General features: G+C 49.3%; 1 protein-coding gene across 1 annotated transcript in view; it reads left to right on the forward strand.

Annotated features, from left to right (window-relative positions):
- The window catches only part of agap1 (ArfGAP with GTPase domain, ankyrin repeat and PH domain 1), a 173,728-nt gene extending 155,699 nt beyond the window's left edge, over positions 1-18,029 (forward strand). The window contains 2 exon segments of the mRNA XM_041888884.2: positions 15,941-16,196; positions 17,452-18,029. Of these exon segments, the coding sequence (XP_041744818.2) occupies positions 15,941-16,196; positions 17,452-17,661 (466 nt within the window). The 3' untranslated portion in view covers positions 17,662-18,029.

The raw sequence follows: 18,029 nt of genomic DNA on the forward strand, positions 1-18,029 counted from the left end.
GGTCAAATGCAGGGACTGGAGAGATGCTATAGTGTATGTTGAAAATAGTGAAATAACAAGTTAGTGTTTTGAGAAGGCTGCCAGAATAGTCAGAAGAAATGAAGGTGATGGTGAACCCAGTGCAGTGTGTCTGAATCCAGGGGTGCCAGCCAGCACTGCTCTGCTGTAGCCATAGGCTGCTGTCCCCTGTAGTTCCCTTGACACAATGTGGCAAAAGGCCCCCACAAAACACCAAAAATATCAACCTTCTCTAAACGTTCACTTTAACCTCTCGGTGCCCGCAGTTAACCGTCATCACCTCTGATGGCCTACAGCTCCTGGTAGGCTTTGTTTGGTCTGGACTAGTGACGGTCCCCCCCGGTAGGGTACCCCACCACTGTTTCAGTGCTGAGGGCCGGGTAAAGGTCTGCTAAAACTGGGAACAATGCCTGCTACAATAGTACCCTCTAGGCCTGGCACCACTGTGCTGGTGTGGCACCACAAACTCATTATCATCAAGCAACTCTCTCATTGTGTTAATGATATGATGGCTGCCATGGACACCACATCGGGGCCCGGAGGCCAGGGCCCTGTGTCTGCAGGGCCGTTAGCAGGCCTGAGCAAGCTGGAGTGACAGCTCCTCTAATCCAGCCTCCCGGTGACTTTGTGGGATCGTGGCGTTCCTTTGTCGGCCGCGTCGCCTTCACTCTACACGAGCCCCGACACGCGCGCACACACGCTTGTGCCACGCTGACGTTTGGCAGCCTGTCATGGCGGCTGATCGTCTTGGCGAGCGCATAAACACGCCTTTGCACGGCCCATCCACCCGCTCGCGGTACACCTTTGTTAGTTTCACCCTCTGACTGTTGGGGTCAATGTGTTTGTTTCTTGTGTTTCAGTGTTCCAGTGTCCAGTCTACAGACTGGAGAGGGTAACTGAAAGGATTGAAGTGTTGAATAGACTGACTGGTCACCTAGCTTTGTGATGTGGGGTGGGGGTGGGGGGGGAGGGGCAGCCTGGATGCTAGGAGGCCTCACCTTAATTAACCACTACTGTTCTTGTTATATATGCTGTGCTGTACTATATCACACTATGACAATATACTATATCACACTATTACAATACTGTACTGTATTATTACAATACTATACCAGACTATACATCCATGCAACTCAACAACTGTTTTAATAGGAACAGTTGGGATTAGCGTTGTATACACACCCTCGTATAGGCCTGTTCATGCACACACACACACTCATTCACACACACACACACACACACACTTGCTAGGAGGCCTCACCTTAATTAGACAGCTGAAAGATGGAGGAAACAAGTGAAAAGAGCAGAGGAGTGAGAAACAGCCCAGCCAGCCATCCCAAGCACGCTATCATTCCACAGACACACGACGAGCTCCTCAGCGCCGAGCCCTACCACACACTTAACATCAGCGTGCCTCATGACAAATGCCCAGCTAGTAATAATTCAACAGAAGGCCCAGCGTGCCTTACGGAGGGGAGAGAGAACAGAGATGAGCCTTTATGGGAATAGATTAGTCTTGTTCCCCTAAGAAAGGGCAGCAGTAACAGATTTTAAATTAGACCGGACAGGGCTTTTAATCTGGATCGGGGGTGCAGGTGTGGGGTGGGGGTGGGGGTGAGGCCAACCCTCCACAAAGCGGTGGGATTGGGCCCCAGGGACCAGAGGGGACGGGGGCCCACACAGGGTAATTACCCCCCAGGGTAGAGGGGGGCTGGGGCTGGGGCTCTCCTCGTGTCTGTGTGCTTGGGTGTGTTTGTGCACGCTTTAGAGTGTGTGTGTGTGTGTGTGTGTACGGGTGCGTGCATGTGCGCTTTTGTGCGTGCTGCCAGTGAGCGCTGTCCTAAACCAAGAGCTGTAGAGGGCCTGGGTCTTGGTGAGGTTCATTTAATCTGTTAGTTAACTAGCTGGTCCATTTAATATGTTAGTTAACTAGCTGGTCCTTCCCTCTTGGTGAGGTCCATTTAATCTGTTAGTTAACTAGCTGATCCATTTAATCTGTTAGTTAACTAGCTGGTCCTTCCCTCTTGGTGAGGTCCATTTAATCTGTTAGTTAACTAGCTGGTCCTTCCCTCTTGGTGAGATCCATTTAATCTGTTAGTTAACTAGCTGGTCCTGGTGGATCAATGAATCTGTTAGTTAACTAGCTGGTCCTCTCTTGGTGAGATCCATTTAATCTGTTAGTTAACTAGCTGGTCCCCTCTTGGGATATGTAATCTGTTAGTTAACTAGCTGGTCCTACCTCTTGTGGGCATTTTAATCTGTTAGTTAACTAGCTGGTCCTTACCTCTTGGTGAGGTCCATTTTAATCTGTTAGTTAACTAGCTGGTCCTTCCCTCTTGGTGAGGTCCATTTAATCTGTTAGTTAACTAGCTGGTCCTTCCCTCTTGGTGAGGTCCATTTAATCTGTTAGTTAACTAGCTGGTCCTTCCCTCTTGGTGAGGTCCATTTAATATGTTAGTTAACTAGCTGGTCCTTACCTCTTGGTTCTTCCCATTTAATCTGTTAGTTAACTAGCTGGTCCTTCCCTCTTGGTGAGGTCCATTTAATCTGTTAGTTAACTAGCTGGTCCTTCCCTCTTGGTGAGATCCATTTAATCTGTTAGTTAACTAGCTGGTCCCCTCTTGGTGAGATCAATGTAATCTGTTAGTTAACTAGCTGGTCCTTCCCTCTTGGTGAGGTCCATTTAATCTGTTAGTTAACTAGCTGGTCTTATCTTGGTTCTTCCCATTTAATCTGTTAGTTAACTAGCTGGTCCTTCCCTCTTGGTGAGGTCCATTTAATCTGTTAGTTAACTAGCTGGTCCTTACCTCTTGGTGAGGTCCATTTAATCTGTTAGTTAACTAGCTGGTCCTCTCTTGGTGAGGTCCATTTAATCTGTTAGTTAACTAGCTGGTCCTTCCTCTTGGTAGGTCCATTTAATCTGTTAGTTAACTAGCTGGTCCTTCCCTCTTGGTGAGGTCCATTTAATCTGTTAGTTAACTAGCTGGTCCTTCCCTCTTGGTGAGGTCCATTTAATCTGTTAGTTAACTAGCTGGTCCTTCCCTCTTGGTGAGGTCCATTTAATCTGTTAGTTAACTAGCTGGTCCTTCCCTCTTGGTGAGGTCCATTTAATCTGTTAGTTAACTAGCTGGTCCTTCCCTCTTGGTGAGGTCCATTTAATCTGTTAGTTAACTAGCTGGTCCTTCCCTCTTGGTGAGGTCCATTTAATCTGTTAGTTAACTAGCTGGTCCTTCCCTCTTGGTGAGGTCCATTTAATCTGTTAGTTAACTAGCTGGTCCTTCCCTCTTGGTGAGGTCCATTTAATCTGTTAGTTAACTAGCTGGTCCTTCCCTCTTGGTGAGGTCCATTTAATCTGTTAGTTAACTAGCTGGTCCTTTTAATCTGTTAGTTAACTAGCTGGTCCATTTAATCTGTTAGTTAACTAGCTGGTCCTTTTAATCTGTTAGTTAACTAGCTGGTCCATTTAATCTGTTAGTTAACTAGCTGGTCCTTCCCTCTTGGTGAGGTCCATTTAATCTGTTAGTTAACTAGCTGGTCCTTCCCTCTTGGTGAGGTCCATTTAATCTGTTAGTTAACTAGCTGGTCCTTCCCTCTTGGTGAGGTCCATTTAATCTGTTAGTTAACTAGCTGGTCCTTCCCTCTTGGTGAGGTCCATTTAATCTGTTAGTTAACTAGCTGGTCCTTACCTCTTGGTGAGATCCATTTTAATATGTTAGTTAACTAGCTGGTCCATTAAATATGTTAGTTAACTAGCTGGTCCATTTAATCTGTTAGTTAACTAGCTGGTCCATTTAATCTGTTAGTTAACTAGCTGGTCCTTTTAATCTGTTAGTTAACTAGCTGGTCCTTACCTCTTGGTGAGGTCCATTTAATATGTTAGTTAACTAGCTGGTCCATTTAATATGTTAGTCAACTAGCTGGTCCATTTAATATGTTAGTTAACTAGCTGGTCCATTTAATCTGTTAGACAACTAGCTGGTCCATTTAATATGTTAGTTAACTAGCTGGTTCTTCCCTCCATCCCACAGCCATCATCTTTATCCCACTAATATGAGCCAGCCATTCCCTGTGATGCCCTGCATTTTAAACATCTATCTCACACACACACATACACTCACACACACACATACTTATCTGACAGGCAGGGACCACAGCGTAAACGTTCAAAATAATTGGCTTCCTACATTCTAATTCATCTGTAAAAAGGGAACTGCCCTTGATTAAATTAGGCCCTGATAGACATAATTTTTTACATGACTGGCTGCTTACTATCTCCCCGTAATCATGTCCCCAACTAGGTTAACAAGGCTTCCAATTTACTATTAAACTGGCTGACGAGCCAATCAGAGAGCCGTTCATCCCAGGCTGGATGCGGTCGTTGTGGGGAGGGATGCTAATAAGGGAAGACTAAGGGTCTATTATTTATGGCTGACTCATCAGATGATCTGGTCAACGAGATGACCTCATCTAGGGTTTCATCCCCCAATTTAATAATGAAGAAATACATATTGTGTGTCTGGCTGTGAGAGTCTCTCTCTCTTGAGCGCGCATTCTTGTCTCTCTCTCTGTCTCTCTCTCTCATTCTCTCTGTCTCTCTCTCTCATTCTCTCTCTCTCTCTCTCTCTCTCTCATTCTCTCTCTCTCTCTCTCTCTCATTCTCTCTCGCTCTCTCTCTCTCATTCTCTCTCGCTCTCTCATTCTCTCTCTCTCTCATTCTCTCTCATCCTCTCTCTCTGTCTCTCTCTCTCTCTCTCATTCTCTCTCTCTCTCATTCTCTCTGTCTCTCTCTCATTCTCTCTCGCTCTCTCATTCTCTCTCTCTCTCTCTCATTCTCTCTCATCCTCTCTCTCTGTCTCTCTCTCCCATTATCTTTTGTATTCTCCCTCTCTCATTCTCTCTCTTGTATTATCTCTCTCTCTCTCTCTCTCTCATTTTCCCATTCCTTAAACACAGATGAGTCTGTATGTGGATAGTAAGTGAAGTGGTAGGTAGCTAGGCCTTTCTGTAATTGGCGTATTTTGCTCATAAAAACAGCGAGTTCTCCTCATTGTCTTGGTAATGTGTTCAGACTGAATTGGTTCACTGTTAGTACAAACCTTGGCTGGTAAACATTTTAAATAGACCATAACAGATCTAGCAGGGGCTAATTGAGAAAAAATGGAATTTCTACTCCCAATTTAATTTAATAGCCCCACTGTTTGATAGTTTGCAAATGAGATCAAGTTAATTATGTCTGAAACATAGACAGGCTGTATTTATCTGTTTCTGTAATGTATCAATAGTTTATTTAATTTGATTGTCCCATAAAGATTGATACAGATTGATGTCTGCACGCAGTAGGCCTATGTGCTGTCCTTAACTTAGTGGAGAAATATAAATCCTCTGCCATTTAAAACACTTGAATCTGAGCCATAATGACGTGCCTGTTTCTGGGAGGGTGATTGTATGCACCGCTGGAGCTGTGAAACTGTTCTGTTTCAGCCAGGTCCCCTGTGAGAAGCTTCAGAAAAGGGGTAAAAATGTCCATTAAAACACCTTCTAATCCCACTCATCTGCATCAGGGCTAATATGAACAGAAATGTCAATGGGTCTGGGTCTGGACTCTCTGAGGACTTCCTGGTCGGGTCATAAGGTAGATAGGCAGCCAGGGTTGTGCTCAGCCAGACACCTCCGTCCCTCTCCCATTCTTTCCCTTACCTCTCTCCCCCTCTCTCTCTCCTTCCCCTCTCTCTCTCTCTCTCTCTCTCTCTGTGTGTCTCTGTCTCTGTCTCTCTCTCCTTCCCTCCCTCCCTCCCCCTCTCTCTCTCTCCTTCCCTCTTTATTTTTCTCTCTCTCCCCCTCCCTTCATGCCACTACTGGAGTGTTGTGATCCAGTTTAGGGCACTTCCTATCAGCTTTGCCCATTTTCCTCCAGCCAGCCAATCAGAGAGCAGTATCAGGCCAGGCAAAGGCCCAGTAACGGAGAGACACTCTAATCTGCTTGTCATAAAAAAGCGCTGAGCTTAATTATCTGTGGCTGTCCAAGGGCAGCTAACGACCAAAGTGTAATTGATTTCAGACCCCTTGTTTTTTTTCTCTTAGAGAGGTGGTGGGGGGTCTAGTATCTGTCTGCTCTCTATTTTACATATATTCCGTCGGTCTTCCTCTTCTGTCTGTTGTACCATGTGTACCTTGTACCCTCTAGTGACTACCTCTCTCCTCTCTGTATGTGTTGTACCCTGTAGTGACTACCTCTCTCCTCTCTGTATGTGTTGTACCCTCTAGTGACTACCTCTCTCCTCTCTGTATGTGTTGTACCCTGTAGTGACTACCTCTCTCCTCTCTGTATGTGTTGTACCCTCTAGTGACTACCTCTCTCCTCTCTGTATGTGTTGTACCCTGTAGTGACTACCTCTCTCCTCTCTGTATGTGTTGTACCCTCTAGTGACTACCTCTCTCCTCTCTGTATGTGTTGTACCCTGTAGTGACTACCTCTCTCCTCTCTGTATGTGTTGTACCCTGTAGTGACTACCTCTCTCCTCTCTGTATGTGTTGTACCCTGTAGTGACTACCTCTCTCCTCTCTGTATGTGTTGTACCCTGTAGTGACTACCTCTCTCCTCTCTGTATGTGTTGTACCCTCTAGTGACTACCTCTCTCCTCTCTGTATGTGTTGTACCCTGTAGTGACTACCTCTCTCCTCTCTGTATGTGTTGTACCCTTTAGTGACTCCCTCTCTCCTCTCTGTATGTGTTGTACCCTGTAGTGACTACCTCTCTCCTCTCTGTATGTCTTGTACTCTCTAGTGACTACCTCTCTCCTCTCTGTATGTGTTGTACCCTCTAGTGACTCCCTCTCTCCTCTCTGTATGTGTTGTACCCTCTAGTGACTACCTCTCTCCTCTCTGTATGTGTTGTACCCTGTAGTGACTACCTCTCTCCTCTCTGTATGTGTTGTACCCTCTAGTGACTACCTCTCTCCTCTCTGTATGTGTTGTACCCTCTAGTGAATACCTCTCTCCTCTCTGTATGTGTTGTACCCTGTAGTGACTCCCTCTCTCCTCTCTGTATGTGTTGTACCCTGTAGTGACTACCTCTCTCCTCTCTGTATGTGTTGTACCCTGTAGTGACTACCTCTCTCCTCTCTGTATGTGTTGTACCCTGTAGTGATTCCCTCTCTCCTCTCTGTATGTGTTGTACCCTCTAGTGACTCCCTCTCTCCTCTCTGTATGTGTTGTACCCTGTAGTGACTACCTCTCTCCTCTCTGTATGTGTTGTACCCTGTAGTGACTCCCTCTCTCCTCTCTGTATGTGTTGTACCCTCTAGTGACTACCTCTCTCCTCTCTGTATGTGTTGTACCCCCTAGTGACTACCTCTCTCCTCTCTGTATGTGTTGTACCCTGTAGTGACTACCTCTCTCCTCTCTGTATGTGTTGTACCCTGTAGTGACTACCTCTCTCCTCTCTGTATGTGTTGTACCCTCTAGTGACTCCCTCTCTCCTCTCTGTATGTGTTGTACCCTATAGTGACTACCTCTCTCCTCTCTGTATGTGTTGTACCCTGTAGTGACTCCCTCTCTCCTCTCTGTATGTGTTGTACCCTGTAGTGACTACCTCTCTCCTCTCTGTATGTGTTGTACCCTCTAGTGACAACCTCTCTCCTCTCTGTATGTGTTGTACCCTCTAGTGACTACCTCTCTCCTCTCTGTATGTGTTGTACCCTGTAGTGACTACCTCTCTCCTCTCTGTATGTGTTGTACCCTGTAGTGACTACCTCTCTCCTCTCTGTATGTGTTGTACCCTGTAGTGACTCCCTCTCTCCTCTCTGTATGTGTTGTACCCTCTAGTGACTACCTCTCTCCTCTCTGTATGTGTTGTACCCCCTAGTGACAACCTCTCTCCTCTCTGTATGTGTTGTACCCTCTAGTGACTCCCTCTCTCCTCTCTGTATGTGTTGTACCCTCTAGTGACTACCTCTCTCCTCTCTGTATGTGTTGTACCCCCTAGTGACTACCTCTCTCCTCTCTGTATGTGTTGTACCCTCTAGTGACTACCTCTCTCCTCTCTGTATGTGTTGTACCCTGTAGTGACTACCTCTCTCCTCTCTGTATGTGTTGTACCCTGTAGTGACTACCTCTCTCCTCTCTGTATGTGTTGTACCCTGTAGTGACTCCCTCTCTCCTCTCTGTATGTGTTGTACCCTCTAGTGACTCCCTCTCTCCTCTCTGTATGTGTTGTACCCTGTAGTGACTACCTCTCTCCTCTCTGTATGTGTTGTACCCTGTAGTGACTACCTCTCTCCTCTCTGTATGTGTTGTACCCTCTAGTGACTACCTCTCTCCTCTCTGTATGTGTTGTACCCCCTAGTGACTACCTCTCTCCTCTCTGTATGTGTTGTACCCTGTAGTGACTACCTCTCTCCTCTCTGTATGTGTTGTACCCTGTAGTGACTACCTCTCTCCTCTCTGTATGTGTTGTACCCTCTAGTGACTCCCTCTCTCCTCTCTGTATGTGTTGTACCCTGTAGTGACTCCCTCTCTCCTCTCTGTATGTGTTGTACTCTCTAGTGACTACCTCTCTCCTCTCTCTATGTGTTGTACCCTCTAGTGACTACCTCTCTCCTCTCTGTATGTGTTGTACCCTGTAGTGACTACCTCTCTCCTCTCTGTATGTGTTGTACCCTGTAGTGACTACCTCTCTCCTCTCTGTATGTGTTGTACCCTCTAGTGACTCCCTCTCTCCTCTCTGTATGTGTTGTACCCTCTAGTGACTACCTCTCTCCTCTCTGTATGTGTTGTACCCTCTAGTGAATACCTCTCTCCTCTCTGTATGTGTTGTACCCTATAGTGACTACCTCTCTCCTCTCTGTATGTGTTGTACCCTCTAGTGACCACCTCTCTCCTCTCTGTATGTGTTGTACCCCCTAGTGACTACCTCTCTCCTCTCTGTATGTGTTGTACCCTATAGTGACTACCTCTCTCCTCTCTGTATGTGTTGTACCCTCTAGTGACCACCTCTCTCCTCTCTGTATGTGTTGTACCCCCTAGTGACTACCTCTCTCCTCTCTGTATGTGTTGTACCCCCTAGTGACTACCTCTCTCCTCTCTGTATGTGTTGTACCCTGTAGTGACTCCCTCTCTCCTCTCTGTATGTGTTGTACCCCCTAGTGACTACCTCTCTCCTCTCTGTATGTGTTGTACCCTGTAGTGACTACCTCTCTCCTCTCTGTATGTGTTGTACCCTCTAGTGACCACCTCTCTCCTCTCTGTATGTGTTGTACCCTGTAGTGACTACCTCTCTCCTCTCTGTATGTGTTGTACCCTCTAGTGACTCCCTCTCTCCTCTCTGTATGTGTTGTACCCTCTAGTGACTACCTCTCTCCTCTCTGTATGTGTTGTACCCTGTAGTGACTACCTCTCTCCTCTCTGTATGTGTTGTACCCTGTAGTGACTACCTCTCTCCTCTCTGTATGTGTTGTACCCTCTAGTGACTCCCTCTCTCCTCTCTGTATGTGTTGTACCCTTTAGTGACTACCTCTCTCCTCTCTGTATGTGTTGTACCCTGTAGTGACCACCTCTCTCCTCTCTGTATGTGTTGTACCCTCTAGTGACCACCTCTCTCCTCTCTGTATGTGTTGTACCCTGTAGTGACTACCTCTCTCCTCTCTGTATGTGTTGTACCCTCTAGTGACCACCTCTCTCCTCTCTGGATGTGAGCCTGTGTGTGTATGATCAGGGTGAGATCACCAGACCAGTCTCCCCAGGTGGTACTGGGGGAGCTGTCCAGGTGACAGATTCCTCCTGTCAGACCTCATTACCTGGGAGTCAGTGGAACCCTTACGAGTTCTAACGAGTCCTAACGAGCTGAATTAGAGAGGGCTAATTAGGCCAAAGGAGTGGGCCGCTCGGCTCACTCACTGACTGACTAACGACGCTGTGTGTGTGTGTGTGTGTGTGTGTGTGTGTGTGTGTGTGTGTGTGTGTGTTTATGTCACTGACTGAAGACTTCAGTCCAACCTGGTTCCTCTCACTGCTCTGCTCTGCCACTGACTCAGTCTGTAATGAAGGATTCTCATATTACTCTTAAGGCCTTAGCACATACATCTCACTTCACACCACTTCATTGATAGAGCCACTGCAGATCAGATCTATCACTACACTATTAGAATGGGAATATGATATGGCATTTATTTTCTTCTTTATGTTAACAAGGATGTTTTCTCTATTCGTTAAGAGCTAAAGATGATTATGTTGAGGAGTATCTCATGATGATGTCATGTTATTTGAGGGCATCGAATAACAGCCCTATACGGTAATTATGCTGGGAATAATGATGATGGTGATGACAGTTATGATAATGGTGGTAATTTTGGACATTGGTAATAAGGTCAACTTCATTTTAGGTGGAAAACAACGATTCATCATGTTGTCACTTAATGAATCTCTGCATGTCAAAATAATTTCATCACTTTAATAGGCAACATATAAATGATTGAAATTCTAATTTGGTAATAATACCATAATGGTAGATACTGAATATTGTTCTGATTATTAGGATGAGGGACTCTGCTGTGAGTCTTGTATCCAGGGTCTATGTTGAGGTCATAGACGACCCCCCCCCTCCCTCCCCCCTGGTCGTAGTGGCGGTGGAGAGCAGCTGGTGACCAGTCACGGTCGGACGGCCCAGTGGAGTGGACGGCTGTCATAGTTGACCAAACAGACGGGGCTCTGCCTGGGGGTGGAGGGGAGACAGGAAACTACTGGGCCAGTGTGTAAACACGCTGCAACAAAGAGACTGGCCAGGAAGAACCAACACACACACACACACACATAACACACACACATAATACACACACATGCACCTAAAAGAGGCAGGAAATGACAGATATCTATTCTTCAGCTCTTGTCTCCAGTTGGCCCCAGATGACAGTCTGAGACTGACACCAGCCCCCCTGTTTATCCCCGGGTAACCCCAGACAAGCACATTCCGCCCCACTGTTTCCAACGGCGATAGAACCCCACTGTCGCTCATCTCCTGCGCTGCGGTGGCGGAAGTAAGCGGTCCCGCTAACAACCTCCTAACACAGGCTAATGAAGCTGTCAATCAAACCAGCACGCTGTTATATTAACCGAGGGGTTTGTCATGGATTTAACTGCAGCTTGTAACACACACACACCGCTATGTATTTACCATTCACTACTCTTCCTCAACCTCTTACAGTACAGAGAGAGCAAACGAGGTCATAAATGGATGGTTTTCCTCTGGCTCAGGGTTGAATATATTTACCTAAGTCATTGTCATCATAATAAAGGGCCTTTTTAATGTGTTACTGTCATCTCACATGAATGCACTAATGGGAAACGTTGAAGTGTGTGTGTGTGTGTGTTGTGGTCGGGGGCATTTCATGTGCAAGGCTCATTGCGTTCGGACATGTAGGAGCCCTCGCTGGCATGATCTGTAGTGTTTAATTAGACTGGCTAGGAAATCTGCCTCCTGTGATTATTATTTCACACACACACACACACACACACACACACTCCCCCTTCGTGTTCCCTTTTTAAGCATTTGCTGTAGGGGGTGAGAGAGGGAGAGAGAATAGGGGTTGTGAGGAGTGTGTGCACTCATTTCAGCGTGTGTGTGTGTGCCTGCATCCTGCGTGTGTGTGTGTGTGTGTGTCCCTGTCAGCCTCCGTCTGAGCAGGACCTGTGGTTAATTATCTTCATAGTGGTCCATGGTTCTACAGCCTGTCCTCTAACCCAATGTGATAAGTGAGACAAACGCAGTGGAACAGTGAGCTGCAGTCAGACAGGTACCTCTCTTAGACACAGAGAGAGACCGTGAGAGAGAGAGAACCCTCAGGCACACACTCACACCACCCTCCCCAGCTATTGTCAGAGAACCTTTCTGAGTAGCTAATTAGTCCAATTAGCCTTTCTAGTTTCCAAACTGCTCTCTCTCTCAAGACTCTAACCGGAGGATAATGGTAGCATGCTACCTCTTATTGCTAACACATTAAGATGAAGACCGAATGTGAGTTGGAAAATCCCAACACTTACTAATGGATTTTATTCTTAGTAGTGTGTTTTCCCATTCAGGAAGGAAATAATGTCCTTATGTTCTTGTGAGTAGGCTATACCAGCAGTGGTGTTAACAACAGTTTAGTGTTATTGCGTTTCACTACCCAAGTCAGTGGGGTGTGTGTTTTGTCACGCGTTGTGGAGGCCGTGGACATCCATCCTGTCCTCTGCTCACTTGTGTGTGTGAGAGAATGTGGACAGTTCATCTTCTCCCTTACAATGCTGTGCTGTCACCATGGCACCCTGAGTGTGTCCGTTCCCATTGAATCCAACAATGTGCCTGACCACCTCCTGTGCGTGTGTGTCAAGTGTATCTGGGCAGAGCCTGGGCCCTTGTCTCTGCCTCTGGGCCCCAGGGTCCAGCCCATAGCAACTGTCCTCTGGAGAAGACCCAGGCTCCAACCCATAGCAACTGTCCTCTGGAGAAGACCCAGGCTCCAACCCATAGCAACTGTCCTCTGGGGAAGACCCAGGCTCCAACCCATAGCAACTCCGTCCTCTGGGGAAGACCCAGGCTCCAACCCATAGCAACTCCGTCCTCTGGGGAAGACCCAGGCTCCAACCCATAGCAACTGTCCTCTGGAGAAGACCCAGGCTCCAACCCATAGCAACTGTCCTCTGGGGAAGACCCAGGCTCCAACCCATAGCAACTCCGTCCTCTGGGGAAGACCCAGGCTCCAACCCATAGCAACTCTGTCCTCTGGGGAAGGCATGCGTGCCAGGAAGCAGTGAAGTGCTGCCTCCGCATTTCCTCCACACACACCCAGAGAGACGAGGGCCCAGGCCCCTGCCGAGACCGTCCATGCCCCAACCCCACCCAGCCTCCCCCACCCTCCCTGGGGCTTTGTCCTGGGGCTCTGGCCCGTGTACCTCCGCCCAGCCTCCTCACTCTCTCCCCGGGACAGGCAGGAAGACCAGGGACATTCCTTCCTGCTAGGCTAGCCCCCGACCAGAGAGTGTAATATGGCAGGCAGGCCCCCATACCCAGGTTACACCCCCTCAAACGCACACACACACAACCAAACGCAACACAGTGAGTCTATTCTCTGGGGAGATAGTTAATGAGATTCTACTGGGTTCCCACACCTCTAAAACTCTCCATTGATTTTTCTTTCTTTCTTTTTCTCTTTGCTGCAGTGCTAGAGTAGAACCACAGAAGTTAGCCAATTAACATCCTCCTTCCTAGCCTATAGCTACTTTGACTCAAATTTGTCCAGAAACTCATTTCCAACATCTTGATGTTAGCTGCCTGCCTGTGTGTGTGTGTGTAAGAGCGAGTATGTAAGAGCAAGTGTGTGTGTGTGTGTGTGATGATGCTCAGCCGCAGTTGCGGTGGTTCAAAGAAAAAGGAAATCGTTGCCGGGGGGTTGAGCCCGGTCGTCCCGTTGCCGAGGCTTTGATTAAGAAGGATGTCGCAGGGCATCGATCCCCAGGGCTGTAGATTGACTATTTTTATCATTCGTCCGTCTGCCCCCCTCTCTCTGATAAAACACTATCTCCTGCAGAGAGAGAGACCCTCCACACACGGCTAATTTGCAATTACTTCCGCCAATGGGTCTGTTTGAGGTTAACCCTCTGAGACACCCTAAGATCTCATCAATCATCTGTTATGGCTGACGAGGCGATTTAGAGTTATCCCCTACACCTCAGACCTGTCAACATTGAAGCAGTCCAGTGGCTGTCCTGTTGCCTTGAGAAGCCAGCATTTCATGACCTGTCCTAAGTGGTTCCCAGACAGTGGGTCAGAAACCTCTGGTGGGTGACTAGGTTGCTGTCAACGGCTTTGTTGAATTTGAGGGTCTCAACAAAATTCTAAAGGTATTTGGCAGTGTGAAAAATGTCTTCAAAACCAGTGCACTAACAGTAGGAGGGGATATGGAAAGGTTTGATTCCCACTCTACAGATATCCATCTCTCTGTCTTTCTCAGTCCCTCTCTCTCTCTCTCTTTCCTGGTGTGTGTATGTAGTGCTCTCTCTCAGCCCTAACCCTCCACCCAGGGTAGGGAACTACAGAGGAAGTAAGGCAGCAGTGAGGTTCCACTGTCCTGTGTTCTCCATATCCTGGTTAGTGGGGGACCCGGGACTCCCTGAGGGTGACTGTTGTCTTTACGGGTACAGGACAGCTCTATATCCTCTCTCCTGTCCCTCCCCTATCCTCTCACCGGGCCACTGTGGTTCCTCTCCCCTCTAACAGGAGGACTGAGGCATGGATAATCCCAATTGGGCTGAAAGGCCGTGTTTACATGGCGGGGATTAGGGAGAGATTAGCGCTATCACATCACAGGATTAGATTGAGTGGCTGGAAACTGTTACCACTCTGTACTTACACAGCCCCGCTTCTCTCTCTCTCTCTCTCTCTCTCTCTCTCTCTCTCTCTCTCTCTCTCTCTCTCACACTCTCTCTCTCTCTCTCTCTCTCTCTCTCTCTCTCTCTCTCTCTCTCTCTCTCTCTCTCTCTCTCTCTCTCTCAATAATATGGGGCCTTTTCTTTCTCCTTCAGAGATTAGGCTAGTTAACCCACTCCTAGTTAACCCACTCCCCGTTAACCCACTCCCCGATAACCCACTCCTAGTTAACCCACTCCTAGTTAACCCACTCCCCGTTAACCCACTCCCCGATAACCCACTCCTAGTTATCCCACTCCCCGTTAACCCACTCCCCGATAACCCACTCCTAGTTAACCCACTCCCCGTTAACCCACTCCCCGATAACCCACTCCTAGTTAACCCACTCCCCGTTAACCCACTCCTAGTTATCCCACTCCCCGTTATCCCACTCCCCGTTAACCCACTCCCCGATAACCCACTCCCCGATAACCCACTCCTAGTTATCCCACTCCCCGTTATCCCACTCCCCGTTAACCCACTCCCCGATAACCCACTCCCCGATAACCCACTCCTAGTTATCCCACTCCCCGTTAACCCACTCCCCGTTAACCCACTCCTAGTTATCCCACTCCCCGTTATCCCACTCCCCGTTAACCCACTCCCCGATAACCCACTCCCCGATAACCCACTCCTAGTTATCCCACTCCCCGTTATCCCACTCCCCGTTAACCCACTCCCCGATAACCCACTCCCCGATAACCCACTCCTAGTTATCCCACTCCCCGTTAACCCACTCCCCGATAACCCACTCCCCGATATCCCACTCCCCGATAACCCACTCCTAGTTATCCCACTCCCCGTTAACCCACTCCCCGATAACCCACTCCCCGATAACCCACTCCTAGTTATCCCACTCCCCGTTAACCCACTCCCCGATAACCCACTCCTAGTTATCCCACTCCCCGATAACCCACTCCCCGATAACCCACTCCCCGTTAACCCACTCCCCGATAACCCACTCCTAGTTATCCCACTCCCCGTTAACCCACTCCCCGATAACCCACTCCTAGTTATCCCACTCCCCGTTAACCCACTCCCCGATAACCCACTCCTAGTTATCCCACTCCCCGTTAACTCACTCCCCGATAACCCACTCCTAGTTAACCCACTCCCCGATAACCCACTCCAAGTTACCTCACTCCTAGTTACCTCACTCCTAGTTAACCCACTCCTAGTTAACCCACTCCTAGTTAACCCACTCTTCCATTCACTTTTTTACCATCTGAACTAAAGGTTCTTGCTAAGAATGGTCCTGTGGTTCCCAAAGACACCCATTAGATAGCCCTATAACAGTGACCAGATATCCACACTGCTAGGTATGGTAGTACCATGGTGAACATCCACCTTCTCCTCTGTCCTCTGTGTTCCTTCTCCAGGGAGGAGTGTGACTAGATGAACAGATGGAGAAGGTAACATCACAAGATAATATGAAGATACTGAACATTCATCTTAACCACTATTCTGTGTGTTTCTCTCTCTCAGGGAGGAGCGTGAGCGTTGGATCCGGGCTAAGTACGAGCAGCGGTTGTTCCTGGCGTCGCTCTCGGGGATGGACCTATCCCTGGGCCAGCAGCTGCTGAGGGCCACGGCTGAGGAGGACCTGCGCTCCGTCATCCTGCTCCTGGCTCACGGCTCCCGGGAACAGGTCAACGAGACGTGTGGAGAGGGAGACGGACGCACCGCCCTTCACCTGGCGTGCCGCAAGGGCAACGTGGTCATCACACAGCTCCTCATCTGGGTGAGAGAGCGGGCAATGCCAACAGGATCTTACAGTTCCATGGTTCCTTACCCTGAATGTTGTCTATGGGCCAAGATGTTGCCAAGTCAAATAACTCTATCTTTCCCTCTCTCCCCCATCCCTCTCTCCTCTCTCCCCCATCCCTCTCTCCTCTCTCCCTCTCTCCCCATCCCTCTCTCCCCTCTCCCTCATCCCTCTCTCCTCTCTCCCCCATCTCTCTCCCCTCTCCCCGTCCCTCTCTCCCCTCTCCTCTCTCCCCATCCCTCTCTCCCCATCCCTCTCTCCCCATCCCTCTCTCCTCTCTCCCCCATCCCTCTCTCCCCATCCCTCTCTCCCTCTCCCCCAACCCTCTCTCCCCTCTCCCTCATCCCTCTCTCCTCTCTCCCCCATCTCTCTCCCCTCTCCCCGTCCCTCTCTCCCCGTCCCTCTCTCCCCATCCCTCTCTCCCCATCCCTCTCTCCCCATCCCTCTCTCCTCTCTCCCCCATCCCTCTCTCCCCATCCCTCTCTCCCCATCCCTCTCTCCTCTCTCCCCCATCCCTCTCTCCCCATCCCTCTCTCCTCTCTCCCCCAACCCTCTCTCCCCTCTCCCCATCCCTCTCTCCTCTCTCCCCCATCCCTCTCCCCTCTCCCATCCCTCTCTCCCTCTCTCCCCCATCCCTCTCTCCCCTCTCCCATCCCTCTCTCCCTCTCTCCCCATCCCTCTCTCCCCTCTCCCTCATCCCTCTCTCCTCTCTCCCCCGTCCCTCTCTCCTCTCTCCCCCGTCCCTCTCTCCCCATCTCTCCCCTCTCCCCGTCCCTCTCTCCTCTCTCCCCCATCCCTCTCCTCTCTCCCCCATCCCTCTCCTCTCTCCCCCATCCATCTCCTCTCTCCTCCATCCCTCTCCTCTCTCCTCCATCCCTCTCCTCTCTCCCCCATCCCTCTCCTCTCTCCCCCATCCCTCTCCTCTCTCCCCCATCCCTCACTCTCCTCTCCCCATCCCTCTCTCCTCTCCCCCATCCCTCTCTCCTCTCTCCCCATCCCTCTCTCCTCTCTCCCCCATCCCTCTCTCTTCTCTCCCCCATCCCTCTCTCTCTCCCCCATCCCTCTCTCCTCTCTCCCCCATCCCTCTCTCCTCTCTCCCCCATCCCTCTATCCTCTCTCCCCATCCCTCTCTCCTTTCTCCCCCATCCCTCTCTCCTCTCTCCCCCATCCCTCTCTCCTCTCTCCCCCATCTCTCTCTCCTCTCTCCCCCATCCCTCTCTCCTCTTTCCAGTACGGGGTGGATCTGATGGCGAGGGACGCCCATGGTAACAGTGCGCTGGCATACGCACGGCAGGCCAGCAGCCAGGAGTGTGTTGACACGCTGCTGCAGTACGGCTGTCCCGATGAACGCTACCCGCTTATGGCCACGCCCAACCTGTCCCGACGCAACACCAACCGCAACAACAGCTGCAGCAGCACGGGCAGCACTGCACTCATATAAACACTACCGCCCCCTTCAGGAGGCCTCCGGTACTGCGACTCGCAGGGTATTAACAGGCTAAACACACAATGTGGCATTGTCTGCATATTACACACTCAACATCCTGACTGGAAAAAAACGGACATTTTTGGAAGTGAGAGACTTAGGAGAAAATGGCTGAACTCTTTTGGGAACCACTACTTCTGCACTCCTTGTCTTAGAGCCCTAGTTGACCCCTGACCCTTAAACCCTCTCCACTCTGCCACTAATCTCACACAGAAGACCCTAGCACTCCTGTTGAAGTTGTAGTTGATGAAACCCTCTGTCCACCCTTTGGGCTCTCTGCCCCACATCATGATGACAACAGTTTTTGGGAGAGGCCCCCTCCC

This window comes from Coregonus clupeaformis, chromosome 35 (assembly GCF_020615455.1).
Source record: "Coregonus clupeaformis isolate EN_2021a chromosome 35, ASM2061545v1, whole genome shotgun sequence".
Lineage (NCBI taxonomy): Eukaryota > Metazoa > Chordata > Actinopteri > Salmoniformes > Salmonidae > Coregonus > Coregonus clupeaformis.